Raw genomic sequence first — 20,062 nt, forward strand, 5'->3', positions numbered from 1 at the left:
AAGAGTCTGGGCAGAAGTGTACGTTGAGGGGTCCTAGTTGGAAGGAGGCAACTGGGAATCGGGACAAGAGCGAGGTGGCAACTAAGGAGGTAGAAGGTGTCAGAAGGAAAAAGTGAGAAAGAAGGACAGTGTGGAAGGCAGAGTTAAGAGTCTTCCATGTTGCATGGGCTGTCGATGGAGACGGCCGGTGCGAGGGGCGACCGCACGCTGGAGGAAGAAGACTGATGGTGTTGGTGGAAGACAGAGGGGCATCCAGGGGAACCACTGCTGCTCGACAGGGAGTCTCCCATGTCCTGTGGCACTGTTTGCTCAGGGCTGCTCATCGCCTCTAGACTGCTTTGCGACAAGCTAGAAAGAGAATTCGGGGTCGGGGAGGAAGCAAAAAAAGTGGCACAACATTACGATAATGATCAGGTGAGCAAACAAGCAAGAAACATTACAAAAAAGACAAAAGTATGAGTACCTGTAATCATAACTTATTAATAATGGCAAAGAGTTTTTTATCCCAGTATTATTTGCACGCACTTCTCAAGTTCTAGCACGATGCCTATACTAAATGTTCCTGTTCCAATGAGAATAAACAACCTCAATGAAAATAAGCAAACTGAACTTAGCATGAAAAACTTGTGACTCAAGATAAGTAATTAAAAAAGAATTTCAATGTATGTGTCACTAATGCATAGAATGAAAATGCAGACATGACTTCTGTGAATCACAACACGAGTTTACAGCACACCAATCTTTTTTCTACAGTGCACATCACAGCCAGAATCCCACCTGTGGTGCAGCATGTGCGACACTGACATGTCTTGCGATCCACCAGAGAGGTTGAGTCGTTTTGTTGGCACAGGCAACGAGTCTCCCTGATCCATCTCCATGTCAACTGCATGGCATACAAAGCCACAATTGACATGGCACAAAATGCAAAACCAGATTGCATGAATGGCAGATATTGAGGCAGTGACTGTACTGCTCACAAAAATGAGAAAAACTTGGGTCACGGCATATTTGCAGTCCAGCTAAATAGTATCAACATAGTGTTTTGGGAGACTGACAACAAAATGACTGACAGACTGAAACCCACAAATTGATTGATTGATTGATATGTGGGTCCTGCGGGTCAGCAGCCGAGTACCTTAACCACTAGACCATCGCGGTGGGGCTGAAACCCACAAAGGCATACATAGAGCGAGGTATGGGTGCACTGCTAAGACACCAGCCACGGAATTACGGTACCTTGCAAAAGCTTACCAAGCTTGTACGTCTGCATTTTGGGAGCAAAGGCAAAAATTGCATGATAAATCCGAAAAGCTCTTCAATTTGCGGAACACTGTTTATACTAGTTATAAAGCTTAGGACGCAGCATGCGCGATGTCTGCACTCTATGACAATGCAACTATTCATTTTCTGTACAAAAAATTAAAGAACGAAACAGACTTTATGCGAACCCAAGTGCATGTCCGCAGTGAAGTGTGCATATAAGGGGCCAGAAATGATTCCATTATAGCTAGACAGCTTTACAAGCAGTGAGGCTGTAAGTGGTCCAGGCTCCAATCTTTTCCACTACCTACCAGACCTTGCCCCCTCCTCACCACACAGGCTTTGGTTGAGTACAGTCCCAGCTGCTGTATATAGGACACACATGACGCTCATATCAATATTACATGAAAACATTGTAACTGTTCCCTGTGAATTTGATTCCACATTTTAAGAAATCATTGACTGCTTCAGCTGTCAAGTACAGAAAAAAATAACACCATGTACACAACCACTCCTCGATTGTAATTACGGTTACTAGTTAGAACATACACCCAGGTACGCACTACAGTTGAACCCCCTTATAAGAGGCGCTGATGTAACAGACGAGTGGGTTTAAGAGAAACCAGTGAGGTAACATCGAGGTAGAAGTTAATCAGAAAATGAGAACATGGTAGCCTGCTTTTAAGATACACATCGTACAAAGCACACGAACTGCAAAAACTGCTCCCTGGTGCAAGTATCTTACAAAGGGGTTTAACCGTATCAAAATGCATGACCATTAATAAGCTGATACCAAATGCAACTCACATTTTCGTTTTACGGGAAATTGGCTTGGCCTAAGGGTGATTGGGCTTTGACTTCTTCAAAAGAAGAGAAAAAAACAGGGCATGAAAAACAATGTCAATGATTACACAGCGAAGTATGCTATTGAAGTTTAAAAAGCCTAAAATGTGCTACCCAAATGCTATAAACCTACCATAAGCGCTCGTTAACAAGAATATAAGAAGGAAGTCGCAAAACCAATTTGAAGCAAAGAGTACCTATGAGCTAGTGGCAACCTACGACCATAAGAAAAGCAGAGCAAACAGAGGATGCAGATTAATGTCTAACCCCAACAAAATTTCCGCTTTGGCTATAGTGATTATGAGTGAGCGAGAGTGCTTACAACTTGAATTGATTGATTGATATGTGGGGTTTAACGTCCCAAAACCACCATATGAATATGAGAGACGCCTGCTTACAACTTGAAGAACCTTGCAAAGGTAATGTGACTAATGAACCTCATTTTTTTATTTTATTACAGTCTCTGATAGTGCCTTAGCAGACAATGCAAGGTCCTGGAATGAACATAAAACGCCCGATCCCCAAAGTGTGCACATAGGCTTATCTCTCAGCCACTCTTGTATGCATCCAAAATCTATTTGGCACCTGTTCCCAACATTCTCGCTTCTGTGTAATTTCTCAAAAGCTGTAACTGCAATACTTCTTTAGCTTCAAGTGTAAGGACACTGATACTATTGCTGTAACTGCAATACTTCTTTACCTTCAAATGTAGGAACACTGATACTATTGCTTGCCTTTGCAACATGTTCTTTCACATCCGTAACTTCATATGTAAATTTTTGCATATATTCTGCTTCGTAGCTATGAACAGAAGGTCTGTGGCTGAAAGTTTGCCTTTGATGCCGTTTGAGAACACAGGGCACAGGACTGAAAAATAGTGTCTTGCCTCAGTGCATCTTCTAGCATTTAAACACTTCATATCATGCCTAGAAAAATGATGATTTCTCACTAGCCCATACTGTAGTTCATTAAGCTGCCAGGCGATTGCCACTTCTAGAACATTAAAGGAGCTTGTATACCACCTTACCGAAGCAAGCACTTCCAATGCTCGGCTCGCACTAAGCCTTCAATGCGAACAATGAGCTTCCACATCAAACCAACCTAAACCATTCCTAAGCAGCCATGCATGCAAAGAAACTACAAACGTAAAGCATCTAGCTTCACTCCTAGAAATCACATAAGAGTCTAGGTAAGTGACACTAACCTTGTTGCAAACGCTTTCCTTGTAGGACTTGGGCTGGGACTAGGAGAAAACGCTTGCTTGTTGCACATTGATGGGGAAAAGCATTGCTGCAATACCGAGAAAATGAGCACGTCGTTTATTCCCTCTTTCCTTTGTTAACTCCTTTTTACAAAGACTTTTTGACATGATGAGATCAGCCTATAGCAGATTTCCATCAACAATGTCTAGGGACAAGTTTAAAAAGTTTGCTATTATTTTCTGCAATTACCAGTTTTCGTTTCTTACCCTCTATATTTTTTTAAAGGTAAAAACAAAGTATAACTTCACATAACAATAGATGACCGGACACTGGAGCCTGGAAAGGGCACAGTATTCTTTAAAACAATTGTACACTATAATATAAATCATAAAACAGATTTTCACAACACTTCCAGTAAACAGTGTATGTGCTTCCAAGGAATAATACATCGCAAACGTTAATTAGAAAAACAATAAGAACTCTCAAAATTGCCAGAAAATTCAACAGAAGACGTGTTCACAATATGAAAAAGAAACTGGTGACCTGGCAGGTTTGTGTAGACATCCAGCTATTGAGTGGCCATGGAGTGGCCCACAAAGGGTAGCGCGAGAATGCCCCACCAAGAAGTCCAAAAAAGGCCACAGCGTTGAGGAAGAGGGCTTCACATCACAATATTGAAAGAAAAAAAAAAGTCCTGCCCAATAGACAGTGCTCACAATGCCAATGGCCAGGAGCACGGAGGAAAGAAAGGCCCAAACATTGGAAGGGGAATAGAAAAGTTTTTCCTGTTGAGTAACACCATGTTTCAGGAAAGCCTTTAGACATAAGGATTCCTGTCTGTTGCACTCGTGAAATCGAGGCACTGCAGTGCAGTGTAGCACTGATAAACGAGTTTGGCGCAACACCGGTAATTTAGTGCGCGATGGCACACGTAAATAAGTTTGGCGCACAATGGCATGAATGGCGCAGCTGTTCCACCTGTAGGTTCTCGAATGTGTGCCTAAATTAAGACACATGGCTGTTGCCCCGCATTTCACCCCACTGGGAATCAAATTCGCCCCCTCAGTGAACTTCGTGGCAACATCTCAGGCAACAAAATATCTGGCAGCTCGAATGACTGCCAACTAGCTGCGCCACTGCCCAAAGCCTCTGCCCGCACACGAAGTTGTCAGCCGACACAGAGCTAGTGGAAGGTGAATCAAAGGGACAGACCTTGCCAGCGCGTGTTGGGGAGGGGGAATTGCAGATGCCTGGGGGTGGCGTGAATATGTGAAGAGGATCAGTCAAAGATCGGGGCCTCTTGCCTCCATCACCTAGGCAGCCGTCACCCTGCAGAAGGCAGACAACCCCCACACCCCTATTAAGAAACAGTGCAACCGAAACTGCTTAAATAAAACTCAAGCATTCATATTGCTAAGGGTTGCATTCTCTAGCATATTTTGCAAAAGGATGGGTTTAATTTTTCCCTAATTCAAGAACTTCACATTCTGGGCAAATAAACATAATTAACCCGAGCCCACAACGCACCTTGGCCAAGGGTAAAGAGGAGGGATGCTATATGCAATAGCACAGTCATTGTGGATTGTAGTGAACTATTTAGGGCTACGTAACGCATATACTTTCGCTTCTAGTATTCAATTTGGGTATGTCAACATGATTTCAACTTAAACACATAGATAAGAGCTGAAATAATGCTTAGGGATTATATTTGCCACGACATGATGTGGCGCTGCAATCTGCGAGTACTGTACAGATTTCCCCTTTTGTTTTTACAGTACGACTCTTCATTATTTCGATTAGCACATTGTACAACTGTTCAACTAGGACTGATATAATAAAAAAAATCCAGTGAGAAACAGAGCACAATCTCTAAAACTTAATAAAATAGAGAAATCTGTGGCCGCATCCACGTTCACAACCTGCCTGCTAAAATGACAACACACCCAGATTGTGGCCACGAAAATTCGGCTGCGGCATTCGAAATTTTAGCTGCCTTAATCCTAGGAGAGATGCTGCACAGAAGTCAATTTCAGAAAATTGGGTATCAACAAAATTAGTATATACACTTTCGCTACATCACTTGCAAAAAAAAAATAATAATAATTGTTTTGCTAAACCCAGTACCACACTACATCTCACAGTTTCAATTTGATTATAGCATAATAACGCATCACTAAAACAATGCATGGCCACCCAACATCTATTCTGACTTCATTTCATCTATACTTGTTACAATGACATTAAACATTGCATTTTAACTGCTTTTGCTGAGAATCTGCTCTTTTTCAGGAAGTTGAGAAGAGCTCTTGTTTTTACATTCAATACCACAGGCAGCGAGCGCAGCGCTATCCACAATAGCGCAACAGTGGTTTCTTTATCCCCACCAATCACAGGTCGGCAAAACTTGTGGAGCACACTCACACTTCACTCATGAATAATATCTTTCACTTAGGGTCATTCTCACTCAGACTCATTCTCATCAAAATTTTTCTGAGCCGGGCTCATTCGAACTCACACTTATAAAAATTTTATTCAACCGGACTCACACCTGAATCCGAGCGAGTCTGAGTTAGTCAGCTCCCGAGCCCATCGGCCAGCCTAGAACTATCTTTTTCGACCATGTTGTCAATACTCTGCAACAACAATATCTCACGTATTTGATGCTTTTTTTTTTGGCGTCTTTTGATATACTATTACCTTCAAATAAGAGTTATGAGTGCTCATAAACCAGGAACGTAATTTTTCTTGAAAGAGATAGCAACAAAACATACAGTAAAACCTCGTTAATTCCAAGTCACTGGGACTGTGAGAAATGTTCGAATTAAGCGGTTTTCAAATTATCACAACATACAAAAAGTGGAATGCAAGGAACTTGAAATTATTCAAAATAATTAGGGCTAGTCGTTTGCTGTGCTGGCTAGTTTGTGGCTCCGAGGGTTATGTTTTCCAGCAATGCCTGGTCACAGTTTTGCCGAAAAGAAGGGAGAATTCGGAGCCTAACTGCTGTCCTTACAAAAAAAAAAAAAAAAGTAATTAACTAGAATGCGTGCCTGCAAAAAAACAAGACATGTTCACTGCAGCACAGTGGTGACACGTGGGCAGCATGTCCCCTGCACACCCGCAGGTCGCGGGTTCAAATCACGGCTGCGGCGGCTGCAGGCGGAAATGTAGTAGGCCCGTGTGCTCAGATTTGGGTGCACGTTAAAGAACCCCAGGTGGTCAAAATTTCCGGAGCCCTCCACTACGGCGTCTCTCATAATCATATGGTGGTTTTGGGACGTTAAACCCCACAAATCAATCAATGTCCCCTGCTCCTCGCTGCGTCAGCACGTCATGATGCATCCCATTCGCCCATTCTTACTCATAAAATAAAAAACTTAATAATGGTCACTGTGACAAAATTCGCGATGTGTGTTGCCTGGAAAACATCACCACTGAAGCTTTCGACTCGACTTTTCGAAGCAGGCGTTGTAGGCGAGAACTCCGCCGTCTGTGCAACTAGGCGAACTGCTGGAGCAACCGGCACTCGGAGGTTCGCATACAACACGGACTTCTCCAGACTGTCCTTTATTAATTTCTTTAAATTCCCAGATAGACTGAATGAAGAGTGACACGCTGACGTTACGAGAAGCATGCCACATGCTGCCCACACGTCTCTTCTGTGTTGCACTGAAGTAGTATGTCTTGTCTTCCACAGGCGCATATTACAGTAGATCCCCAGACTGTTGTTTTAAACTACATAATTTTATTTTTCATGCTAGAAGAAGCAAGGCATGGGTGCTTCAGCTACAGTCGAACCCCTTTACAAGAGACACTGATATAAGAGACAAATGAGTATAAGAGACACCACTGTGCCCACAGTAAAATACACGTTGATAGAAAAATGCATACACGGTATCTTGCTCATAAGACGCACCTTATATAAAAGACAAGAATTACTGCCCAGAGCATGCCTCTTAAAAAGGGGTTCACTGTACCACTTATTAGTATAGCTAACATACACTGCCCAGTGGCTCTTAAGGGCCGTTTCTTCCGCGGGTTTGCGGCGAAATCGGGATCGAGAATTGGCACACAAAGTTTTCGATTAACCAAACTTGTGCTGACCGCCGCTTCAAATTATCCGCTCACTTACATTGCAAAATACGGGACCACGAAAGTACTTCAAATTAAGCAGCATTTTGAAATAAATGAGTTAATTAACAAGGTTTCACTGCAAATTTATCAATAACTTTTTTGGAGGACTTGCCAGGGGGATGGGGGGGGGGGGGGAATGGAGGCTCACGTTTACATTCCCGCATTTCATCAATAAACATCAAAATGGTGTTCTGGTGACAAAGTCCCTTTTGAGAGATTTCACAAGGACGAAACCGGACATGTTTGATTATCTGTGTGCAACAGTGCTTTGAAACTGTGTTAACCATGCTAAAATGACAAGCGTGACATGTCTTTGATAGCAGACACTCACGCGTTCAGCGTACATCTTATAATACTGCCCCAATCTGAAGCGAAGCAAGACTGACAAGAGTTAAATTTGCATAATCATTTATATATTTTAATGGGATGTTTTAGAGCTCGTTTTGAAGAAATGGCAAGCACGTGTTCTACCACAGAGCCACGCCACTGCTTGAAATTCTTACGGAAACAAATCATAATAATAATTGTTGGAGTTTAACCTCCCAAAAAAACCATATAAAGCAGAGATGCAGGCAGTGGAGGGCTTCAGAAATTTCGACCACCTTGTGTTTTTTTTTAACGTGCACGTAAGTCTAAGCGCATTAGCTTCAAGCCTTTTCGCCTCCATCGAAAATGCGACCGCCGTAGCCGGGTTTCGATCCCGCGACTTGCGAGTCAGTAGCTGAGTGCCATTAGATGATCATGGCGAGTGTACGAAACCAAATCCTATGCAAATGTCATGCAGCGTAAGGAGTGTCTTTAAAGCGTGTAATACTGTGTGGCAGAAATGCAGAATCACACCAGGCATCAAAACACGTGCACTGAGCAAGCAGTGGCTGGTTTAGACAACCACCAATTACAAAGAGCATAGGAATAATTAATCATAACAGCAACAACATCTACAAAGTGTGCAGATGCGCGGGATTGCGTGCTGCCTAACGAACATGTAGTGGGTTCTTCCCCACTCTACTCACACAGGCATTCTAGGATAGTCTGAAACAGTCAATGCGCAAACAGACGTTCCTTTCCTTGCACTACGTCATCCCCAGAGAAGCAAAGCCAGGCTAGCAATTGAGATGGTGCCGTGAATAGGGCTCGAATACGCTACTGCGACGTACTCTCGAAGGCAAAGCTCGAGAATTCTCCAAGTTTTTTCATGAATATCCACGGTGCACAGTTCAATTTTCATTGGCACACACGTGGCAAGAAACTAGGGCTGCTTGAGACCACTCACCAAGGTAAGGTCATCCCAGGACTGTGATATTTGTAGCTTCGACTGCACCTCCCTGGAAGTGGTGAGATAATGCCATTGCCAACATTTAACAGAAGTTATGTTTGGCAAGGACAAGTCGAGAATGTTTATGCTTCTCGTCTGCGGAACATGCTAAAGCCACTTTTTCTGAACCTCTGCCCCATAACTTACTTTTATAATTTCTTTATGCTAAAAATGGCAGCAGAAAAAGTTGAACACAACAAACCATCTCTTCATTAGAAGGCATTAAGCCTAGACTATGAAGTAATGGGAATGCAAGAAAAAACAAATTTCTAGGTAAATTTCAAATATACGAACTACACAACTGCACAGAAAAAGTAATTTATGTATGAAGGGGGAAAAACTTTATTTTCAATACAGCACACTTGAAAAATGTAGTCATCTTGGAAATGTTCGTATTAAATAAGTGCGCTTGAACCCAGTAAAAGACCAGACCATGTAACACTAAAGCCTAATGGTGGTTCCAGGAATCACAGTAACTTATTTGATGAGCCTTGTATAACTTTGTGCATGTTTGCAGACCAGGTCTAACAAATGCAGAGGGATATTTATTAAATATACACTGCAAAGCAACTAGGTGCATTTTGAGCTTGCTAGGCTGCAGAACGCATCACAGAAATTTTGCCTAGCCATGTACTACTAGCATGGCATTGCAGTAGTTTCTAAATTTCATGTTCTTTTTCCTTCTGCTTAAAAAGTGTCCCTCTAAGAATCATCCAATTACTGAGGTATCTATCATGAATTTGCAAATAAACAATTAGTCAAAAAGATTAACAATCGCATCAGAGGGCTCTGGTTTAACATGATTACCACCTAGTTTCTTTCTGAAACATATGCGTGGACTCAAGAATACAATGGCTTGCAGCCGCAGTGCTCTAAAGCAAGGATGTATGCGGTACATTTTCAGACGCTGATTAAATGATTATAAACCCACAATGTGCAAAGCATACCTTTCGTGGGCAGTCTCCCTGATCATGACATCCATGCCTTCTTCATGCTTGATCTGGCTTACGCGGGATGGCACAGCAGCTAGTGGTGACTGCAAAGCGGTCAGTTGGACATTAGACCCAGTAGTTTTGTTTCCTTCTCAAAAAGCAAGTTGTGCTTTACATCAGTCTTCGCATCGTGTCATATCGGCATAATTTGGACTCGAGCATGCAGATCAGATTGATAATGACTGATACGTCCAAAAACATTATCAGACCTGAGATTATCTTTAAGAAACATGATTTGTAGCTACACAAGAATATTTTGAGCAGTTGCATATACCTGCCATGGCACTAAAAAATTTTCTCTTGTTTTAATCCATAATTAATGTACAGTGGCAGTCAAAATTTTGCGGACTATGGGAACGCATGTCACACAGCCTCGCGGCACCTTTCGACGGCTACCTACGAAGCTTGAGAGCTTGCAGCTGCGATCTTTTTTACGTTCCAGCCCGCTTGTTCGCTCTCTTCAACAGCCAGCTCACCGGAATGCCAGATGAAGTGCAAGGTGTTATTCCCACTGTTGCCGCGGAAACACTGAGTGATGATATCGTGACAAAAATACATAATTTTTACTGGCAGTGCACGGTGCGCGCCGCATTCTGCACATTCGTCCCAGACGCTTCGCTGCGCTGAAGGCATGCATGTGGCATGACTTTTTCAAAAATCATTCTTTGTGACAAGGTTACTGAATAGCTTTCATTTATGGAAGACATACTCGCTGAAATTTTTCGTGGTGTTCTGTGGAAGTGTCTTGAGGAGCGTCTGTACTAAAGCACAAAATGCAGCGTGCACCAAGCACTGCTAGTAGAAATTACAAGTTTTCATCAAGATATCATCGCTTGGTGTTTCCGCGGCAATAGCAGGAGTGACACCTTGCGGTTCTTCTGGTGTTCCGGTGCAAACGCTGTTGAAAAGAGCAAACTAGCAGGCTGGTAGGTAAATATGGGCGCGCGTGTGCAATGCGTTCTCTGGAGTTTTACAGGCAGGCGTCATCTGCGGTGCTAGTTGACACGCGCTCCCGTGGTCTGCCAAGTTTTGACCGCCACTGTACATACATTCTAGAAAACTATGCTTGAATGTAGGACAAAGCAGAATTTGGACGGCAAAAAGTTGCACAGCATTAAGCACAAATGTATGGGCCACTTCTACCCATTCTTGAACTAATGCATCCGCAGCAAACGATTCCTTCTTACAAGTAACCATGGCATGTGAAATAAAAGACGGCATAAAAGTAAGCACTTTCTGCTTTTCAGAAATGAAAACATGTAAGCTAGAGCAAAAACTTGTACAATATGTTCCACTTGTCTAAAGCATCATGTTAGTGCACCATGGAAGAAACCACGCAGCATGTCTCCAACAGAAAGGGGGACAAAATGTGCAAATTAATATTTTCTACCAAAGAAGGAAAAGGGGCGCCATTTCTTTGGTTACAGCGGTTTTTTGGTGATTCGTGCTTTTGGTTGATTCAAGCTAACTTCACATGTTTGGTTGGCTCGTCACGTTCTCAATGTATTTCAATGCTGCTTAATTTAAACTGCTTCAATGCATAAATTTATATGTTTTGCTTGTTCATAATGGAAAATATTTGCTGCCTTTGTTGCTTCTGGTTGAGCGAACATTTGCACTCTTGCATCACCAACAGTTGCAAATAAAGCTGACCACCACTCTAAAAATCAGCCAAGCAAGCCAAGCAGCGCACACCAACAGCCGCATATTGGAGGAGCAAGAAAGACAATATGGCAACAGTCTAACTTTCATCTATTGCTTATGGAATGCTTGAAGGGACACAAAAGGCAAATAACGATTTGTGTCAGCATGAAAGATGAATGTATGAGAATGTCTGAAATGGTAATATCATGAACAGCAACGTTCTATTGAACAAGAAATTAAGAAAATGTATGACACCACATGCGCTAAGACTGGGACATTTTAGAAATGGTCCCAATGAGGTCAAAACATGTGACTATAATTAATCACTGCTAATCAAACCAGTTGCAATAAAAAAACTTTCCATGCAATACAACACATAACAAAATGCTGCTTGTCCATTTCTGTTTGATTCATAAAAAAAGAGCCACCTGGCATTACTATGAGGAATGGCACGAGTGGTTCAAGAGTTCCAATTTCGCCTAGTTAGGTTGGATAGGTGGTGCTATCTATCGAGGCCCAGTTGAACCAAGCAAGCAAAAAATTGTTCAATGACAGTTGCTGCTGCTATGGCTCCTGCTAGTTTCACTCTGCTGCTGCTAGTGTTGGCGGCTGTGCAGTAAGGTGGCAGATGTTGGGCAAGGCAACAGCAATGTCAGGAGGTCTGTTTTCAGGTGGGTGATTTGAACTGCGCTAACGCCTTGCGAACCCCAAAAATGTGATTTATTTTCAAAATAAGCAAATCCTTGGCACGAAAGTAACACAACAAGGTTCGTGGACCGCCATTGCAGCAATTAACATCCACTTAATATTTGCCTTTAGTGTCCCTTTCAGTCACTTTCGCTGCAGTAAGCTGGAGTCACGTGGAAAATCGCAAGAAGACTGCAGAGGGACTACCAACTTTCACAGGAAATAGCACATTTTGCCGCTTAGTTGCAACCATGTGCACACTCCGTATAATAATAAGCACCAGTATGATTGCCGACACCTAAATGCATTTTTAAAAAATTATTTAGAGCTGTCTTCTTTTACAATAATGCAACCCTGAGAAACAATAAATGAAAATGCATAACAGTCCCCCCCCCCCCCCCCCCTCGCCGACACACGCGCGCCCTCAACAACATTACGAATCTCCCAAGTTCTGAGGTCTCCGATAGCCAGGTTTGTAATATGCAAATTGTCAAGGTTTGCAAAAATTGGGCACTCTCTTTCTTTCATCGGCGGACCAATAGTCCAATGCGGCAGATACAAGCGACAAGCAAGCAACTTTCAAGGCCCCATTAAAACTTACTGAAGGCGAGTGGTTGGGACTGAAGCTTGCGCTGAAGCGTCTTGTTCGTGGGATGCTCAGCACCAGTGGAGAGAGGGCTTCCCTGTTGTACACATACAAAGGAAATAAAAAGAACAGCCTTGGTTACAACTTTGATTAAAAGTACTGATGACTAATTTTATTGTACTGATTTCCTTCGGTGCAACGAAATGCTTGCCACTCAGTGTGTCTCGTAATTTGGAAAACGCCACGAAATATTTCTAATCAGATATCTTCTGTTTGTGATGAATATGAAGTCGTATACACACGACACAACACTTGCTGAGAATAGCGAACATGAGAGAAGCTTGTATTCAAGCACTATAGTTTACTGCGCATGCGTTCATTGCATGCAGACGCCACGGCTCGACGTGGTCCACTGGCTGTTGCAATGGCAGTGCCACTTCTCACTGTGCACTTCTTTTTACCTTGTAAGCAGCACAGAATAGAGTGCGAATGGATATTAATATACATATTGTAATTTTGAGGACTAATTTTGGCATGCATGAAAGCATCAGGGCTCTTCTCCTAAGCTGCTTGACATATCGGTTTTTAGTTACTTTTAAACGCGATTCAAAAATATAAATCTTACTACCCAAAGCATAAAATGAATGCACGAATCTGTCACTATATTTCACGATCTTTCCACCTCAACCAGTATCTAATCACCTGTTCTGGCTACTTGTAGGTCCCTTTAAAGAATCATAACATCTGCCCATAGATCATCTCCAATAAGTCTTTAGTAGACTTGTGAGACTATTCGAATGCTTTGAATACTCGAACGAACAATGCAGTATTGAAATTCACGTCAAATCAAATTTAAATTATTGAAAATTTCAAATTGTTCTAAATGAATGAACAAGTGCTAATTAGTCCGCATGTGACACCTTGTAAAAGTGGTTTCACTGTAGTAAAGTGGTACCCAGCCGTGATAACAAATATCCAGGAGAAATCTGCAATGCCCTGAAGGCTTACTTTAAGGTTAAATGAGGATATTACCCTAACATCGATTCATTTTTGTAGTTTAAAAGCTTGTTATACTGTCTTACATGCTCCAAGTGGAGCACATTTTAAAAGCAACATATTTCACAGGCTATCACTTGCATTCTACAGGAAGTCAAATTCTGCTAATATTCGAATTGTTTTCGCTTTATTTGATGCAAAAAATGGCATTTGCATGGGTTTTGTTTCAATTTTTTAAGTGTGCAGGTTTTCTGGGTCTTGACAGATATGCTCATTTTTCTTTATAGTATGCAATATATACTATTTGAATGAATTCATAATTATTCGACCGAAATCACTATTCCCTTTGAATTCACTTCGAACCTAAAATTCACTATTTGCACCACAAGCCTAGTGTTTAAACCGACTCCCCCCCCCCCCCCCTCATCACCACACAGCTGCATTTTCCATACAGTGGTTAAATCAAGCATCAGTAGAACAACTTTCATGAAACCAACCATAAGCAAAAAAAAAAAAAAGCTCTGACGGCACGCAAATAAGAGAAGACTGAAACAACCCAGCAAATCACACACACGAGATTATGTGAGATAACTTATTAAAATTTTCTAAATTTCAGTGCTGAAAAGCATAAAACAGACTTCACACACACTAACTGTACAGTAAACAGCCCTAATGCCCTGTGATAAACATGTCACACTGCATTTTTTGTAAAAATTCGGAATAAAATGAGACACCAAGAAACACTCACGTGATGTGAACACTTCTCATTATTGAAACTACACTGTAGAGAATTAACAACAGTACCATAAACCTATGCCGGCAAGCTAAAGTGGCCACACGCACACGGTCATGCCATATGGCACGCACTGGACCTTCCTTTTAGTCAGGTCAATGTGCGTTTTCCTGCTGGCCGCCAGCAATGCGCCTAGATTGATGGTATCCGAAACAGCTATGCCACCGATGACAGGAAAGAATTACTGGCTGCGCTATCCCTACTTCTGCTCTACAATGGCCACTAAATAGACAAAAAAGCATTTAGTAAGTCTACAAACAGCCCACTTGCTGCAAATTCAGATGCAAGCTGTCTCAAGTTTTTTTTTTTGTTTTGTTTTTCAAACAGTTAACATCAATGAATTTTCCTGTAAATTTCTAACACATACATTAAACTCTGTTATAAAGCTGTATGCAGTGGACAAAGTATGACAAGCTTGCAATTTTGTTGCGACATGTCAAAAACGGGGGGGGGGGGGGGAAATGTGCGTAATATACCCATGCACAAGTACTGATGACAAGGTGCATTAGAAATAAAAAAGAAAGGAAAAAAAAAAACATTTGATGACATAACTGTGATAAGACTAAACATGCACCTTCTCTTTTTTGCTGTATTTCACCATATTTAGCAAATTAAAGAGGTGTTGAGACGTTTTACCTTCCAAGAGTGCAGAATGACATCCTCTATTACAGAAGAAAAAAAAGTAAATTTAAGGGCTTGCTTTTTTGTTAGACACAGTATTAATGAGAATAGAGAAAAATTTATGCCTAAAGCAAAGTTACATTGCTGTAATTGCTTGAAAATACTATTGCATTTCACGTGAGCAGTGAGAAAAGGCTGTTCCTAACATAACCTAGTCAAACAAAGAAATCTGGAATAGAGAAGTTCACACAGAAACCAAGGGAATACTTATGCTACCCACGCTGGTAATCAAAACACAGAAAAAAAAACACAGCTTTAACATTGATTTTGTCCACTTTTGCTAATCTAGTCTGTATTACAATAACAAAGCTAACTAAATAATACCACTATTGTGACATTGGTTATTTAAGCAGAAACATTGCCGGGACTTGCAAATGAGTTCTGTGAAATCCCGCAATGTGGCAAAAGCGTTAGAAAAGGGTTACCTGTATGTAACCAGTTTCTTGAACTTTTCATTTCTCAGAAATCTTCATAAATTTTCTTGATTGATTGATATGTGGGGTTTAATGTTCCAAAACCATCATATGATTATGAGAGACGCTGTAGTGGAGGGCTTAGAAAATTTCGACCACCTGGGGTTCTTCAACGTGCACCAAAATGTGAACACACAGGCCTACAGCATTTTCACCTCCATCGAAAATGCAGCCGTCGCAGCCAGAATTCGATGCCGCGACCTACAGGTCAGCGGCTGAGTACCTTAACCACAAAACCAATGGGGCGGGATTCATGAATTTCTTTGTGGCTTTATGTTAGAAATTGATGATTGTCCTGTGCCAGGACTTTTACGTGATGAATAAGCAAAATGAAAATTTGGGACACACATGCTTTGTACAGCTGAAGTGCTAAAAAAAAGCCAGGTCTGTGCGAAACGCGCAGTACCGTCACAGCAAAAGCTGGAAGAGCACCATTTGTATAACCCATTGCACTCTCTTGGGGCTACTAAAACAAGTTTGCTTACAAGGTATGGACAACTACATTAATTGATTCGGTGGTTGATGACGATGAAGAATTATGGCCGAGCCCTTTGCAATTGGTTAGAAGCATTCAATGACCGACATGCAATGCAATGCATGTTGTGTAACACATGGTTATGCAATTCACAATCTGTGGCACCTGGTTCTTATATTACTCTACTACGCAGTTATATTGCGTAAGCTAACATGGTTCCTTTCCACACAGGCATTTGTGTAGGGTTTTCATGCACTGGAGTATCGAGCCCCCGCATGGCTCAGTGGTAGAACACTGGCCTGGCATCGAGAGGGCTCAGGTTTAAACTCCGCTCCATCCAGGATATCTTTTCTGAATTCATTTTTCTTTCTTATTTTGTGCGTTAGCGGTGACGGACACCAGTGGCAGCAGACAACTACGCCACCCTGGTTGTGATCTCGTAACAGCTTTTGCTGTAAAAAGGAACGTGCTTTGCAAGAGAGGGAATAAATGAACTTCGCATAAATATTTGAACCTAAAAAGGCCACATAATGAAGTATTTAAAAATCATCTGGGCTCTAAAACAACAGAGGCAGAGTGGTGAAATACACAAAACACAACCTTTCACGGTTACTTTGGGGCAACAAAGCTTTTCACCGCACTGAAAGGAGGTAATGCCTCTCACGCTTGACGTTGGTTAGCACAAAAGCAAGGAGCTCCCGAGAGAGAATGGCTCAGAAACTAGCGATAGAAGTGTTTATGGGGCTCACCTGAATGTGGGTGTGTTTCCCAAGACATTGATCATGGGCGCACTCGACGAACGTTTCAAGTTAGAGCCTGTGCCAAGGGGCGGCGGCGGTGGGTCCACGTCCATTCTTCTAGAGTGTTGATTCACGCTACGTTCGTCATCTGCACGTTTTTCACTCGCCTGCAGTGAAGAAGACAATATTTGATGTGATTCTACTTGAGTAAAAAAATCGTACTGCCCGCTCCTTTGCTGAGGAGTATCCACATTTCACAACGTGCACCCTACTGAGCAATGAAAATACTTTAGACGGCTAGCTGGTTTTTTGGCCCAGTTCCTTTGTTTTATTGTATTTTTTAATTCAAGTCCAACATGCAAACAGAGGAAACAGTCATTGCTATTCCAAGGCATTGATTTATATCTGGGGTTTTATGAGCCAAAACCACCATGTGATTATAGGAAAGGGATCAAGAAATTTCGTCTACTTGGTGCTCCTAATATGCACTGACATTTAACAATGTCAGGGCCTCTACCATTTCACCTCCACCGAAATGAAACACCGTGGCCCGGATCGAAACAACCATTGGGTCGACATTGCAAGGGAGAGAACTATACCGATTGCTTGTTAAGTGCAATGTAGATGGCCTTTAATGCTGATCAAATACATTACTTTGATCCTTGAATGAAATGAGGTCAAGAAATAATTCCTTTGTTACTGACGGTTCTCACACACTGAGATTTTGCAATAAACATTCACTCCATTTCCAACAGCTAGTGCATAATACACGTCGGTATAGTAAAATCTGCAAACCCATATAGGTGGACTAAAATGAAGGAGCAGATCATTGTGGGCAAAAAGGAGTGGGTAGGGCTGATGCATCAGCCTCATTCGCCCGTCAAGTTTTCTGTTCCCATTGGAAAGGACTGACACCCCAATCTGGGACAAACACGAATTTGTGTGCCTGCCTATATTACAAATGACATAAGTGCCCTGCCAGCATTTATGTGTTCGTTGCAGATTGCGAACTGCGTCATTTGTATATTGAAGAATACAACTCGGCAGTGCTTAGTTAGGTTATAGCTACTACTTTTCCACCGCACAACAGTTCTAATCATAACTCAAAAAAGCTACGGTGACTGCTCTCCCAGTCGTATTATTATTATTTTTTTTTTGATGGATATACTATAGGTTTTGAGGATATCCTAGGTCAACACGCCAATACTATCATTTAGAATATACCAATGATTGAGGTAAGATTGCTGAGCTCATGTGGTAGGTAGAGCGTTCTTCAATCTGGTTGGTAACAAAATTACTTCAAAAAGAGGCAATCTTGCTCTTACAGAGCGTTAAAGTGTTAGCTGCTATAAACACGTACGAGACAACACGAAAATTTGTGAAGCGATTTCGGCAACACCACGCTGTCGGCAAGCTTGAAGCAATAGTTTTCAGGAAACACGTTTGGTCAGGGCAGCAGATGTGGGATGTTAGCCTGCGTCATAGTACTGAAAGCGCTGAATGTGAGTTTGTACATGGCCGAGAGTCACCAAATTGCGGTGCGCGGTTTATCTCGCATAGTTAACCAGGCTGACCGTTGCTACCGAGAAACAGGTTAAGCTCACGTATTGTTCGAACGAATATCTTTGGAAGAGAGAAGAATTCGTAGTAACGGCGATTCGGGCAGAATCGGAACAATAATGCCTCGCCATATTGATATGCTCTTGGCGAAAGCAAGCGCACAACTTAAGCACTTCTCTTTGGACAAATGAGAGGGTAGTTTGATGCTGCCATTAACGTGTACGTAGATACCGAGGTGATCTAGCACATAAGGCACGCGTACAAAAAGAGTGAACGATCGAAAGCCCACAAGCGGCGCGACAAAAAGAGAGAACCGACTTTTGAACTGTGCTGAGCGCACCACCTTTTCAAGGACCACCAAACGTATAAGCGTTTTGGACGCTTGCACAATTTTGTGGGACATGTTTACACGGAAAAAGAAGGCAAAATAGAAGCGGCGTGCTAATAACAGCAGTAGAGTAGTGCGCCTGGTAACTGTTCTGTCAGCCGAGCGCCTCGAAGGCGTTCCGCAGGGGAAAAGCTGCGCGAGTGGAAAGCAGCGAAGTTGACATCCATCAACCTCCATCTGCTGTTCTTTCCTCGTCGGCCGGTATGTCATGATTACCCAACACACCGAGAGAGCCCACGAAACCGAGAAAACGAAGAGCGCGGTTAAGCTTTCCGTCCCGGTGCAAAGAACGAGACGAGTTGAGATGATGTATCGAGTTTCAGCTTTGACTTCGGCAAAAGGAATGCCTCGAAATACGACTAATTATGAAATGGAAGCGCACAACGTAGAAGCAGACGGAAAGACAGGGACCTGTCTTTCCGTCTGCTTCTACGTTGTGCGCTTCCATTTCATAATTAGTCATGTATCACCAACTCGCCCAATCAACCATTTTGACAAATCTCGAAATACGAGCGTGGGGTAGCTCACGCGGAGCACCAATAAAGGTGTCGACAAAAAACATGTCCGATAGGCGAACACAGTCGAGAAATATGTAGCAATTTCGCTCGTACTTACACCCACCGGCCGTCCGTACGAAGTCCTTCTTACTTTTTTTTCTCACTCACCGCACCACACACGCACAAAAAGAAAAAAAATAACACCAGCAACCGGACATATAACAAATGTGCTCATTGGCTACGACCGTCTCCAGCGCTGCTGAGGACCAATGATCACCGCCGTTACAACATTATCACCGAAGTCCGTTTAGACGAGATGCGGGCTCCCACAACTATCTTACCGCAGAGACGACTGAAATTATCGAGTTGCTATCAGCGGCTGCGGTAACTACGGGCCCCTTGAGCACTGTAACAGCCGACCGAGTCGTTGCGATTTCCACGAACCCAAGTGATCCGAGCTACATGCAGTACACCTGTCGTTAAAATTCACGCACCGCGCTTGACAGCCAATAGCGGCCGTTAAATAAAATGGCAAAAATTCGATCTTACCGTTTTCAAGAGGGCTTCGGATGAAACTCCTTGAATCTCAGTGAGAGCCACGACTGGCGGAAATGAGAAAAATATCTACAGAAACGGATTAATAAAAAAAGAGAACGTCTTTCGAATCACGTGGCTCCTCTTTCTATCCAATAGATGTCTCTCAATACCCCCCAAAATTTTTCGAAATCTTTTAATTTATATTCCTTGACTACCGTTCACTGAATTTTATTTAAATGAATTGGCTGTTCGTCAGACA

The 20,062-nt window shown here is 42.3% G+C and overlaps 1 protein-coding gene across 3 annotated transcripts; it reads right to left on the reverse strand.

Moving 5' to 3' along the window:
* Positions 1-133: 133 nt before the first annotated feature.
* Positions 134-19,938, reverse strand: LOC142806299 (P2R1A-PPP2R2A-interacting phosphatase regulator 1). 3 transcript variants are annotated; one of them, XM_075891256.1, is made up of 10 exons: positions 19,816-19,938; positions 16,831-16,988; positions 12,679-12,760; positions 9,702-9,790; positions 8,713-8,764; positions 4,518-4,634; positions 3,308-3,393; positions 2,068-2,120; positions 778-883; positions 134-348 (listed from the first exon to the last, which is right to left on the reverse strand). In XM_075891256.1, exons 2-10 carry the CDS (start codon positions 16,932-16,934, stop codon positions 144-146), a joined length of 894 nt encoding a protein of 297 aa, XP_075747371.1. In that variant the 5' UTR covers positions 16,935-16,988; positions 19,816-19,938; the 3' UTR covers positions 134-143. The 3 variants fall into 3 exon arrangements, with proteins under 3 accessions (XP_075747371.1, XP_075747373.1, XP_075747372.1); XM_075891258.1 differs by lacking the exon at positions 19,816-19,938 and adding an exon at positions 19,608-19,630; XM_075891257.1 differs by lacking the exon at positions 19,816-19,938 and adding an exon at positions 19,385-19,517.
* Between the last annotated feature and the right edge of the window lie 124 nt (positions 19,939-20,062).

This window comes from Rhipicephalus microplus, chromosome 1 (genome assembly GCF_043290135.1).
Source record: "Rhipicephalus microplus isolate Deutch F79 chromosome 1, USDA_Rmic, whole genome shotgun sequence".
Lineage (NCBI taxonomy): Eukaryota > Metazoa > Arthropoda > Arachnida > Ixodida > Ixodidae > Rhipicephalus > Rhipicephalus microplus.

What these genes read in the sequence shown, in the direction of transcription:
- LOC142806299 (XM_075891256.1), bottom strand. Translation starts at nt 16,934, where the DNA reads ATGGACGTGGACCCACCGCCGCCGCCCCTTGGCACAGGCTCTAACTTG. An exon ending in CCTGGGATGACCTTACCTTG is followed by an intron (nt 4,635 to 8,712) that starts GTGAGTGGTCTC and finishes TGCCTTCTGCAG; the next exon opens with GGTGACGGCTGCCTAGGTGA. An exon ending in ATTTCCCGTAAAACGAAAAT is followed by an intron (nt 884 to 2,067) that starts GTGAGTTGCATT and finishes TATGCCATGCAG; the next exon opens with TTGACATGGAGATGGATCAG.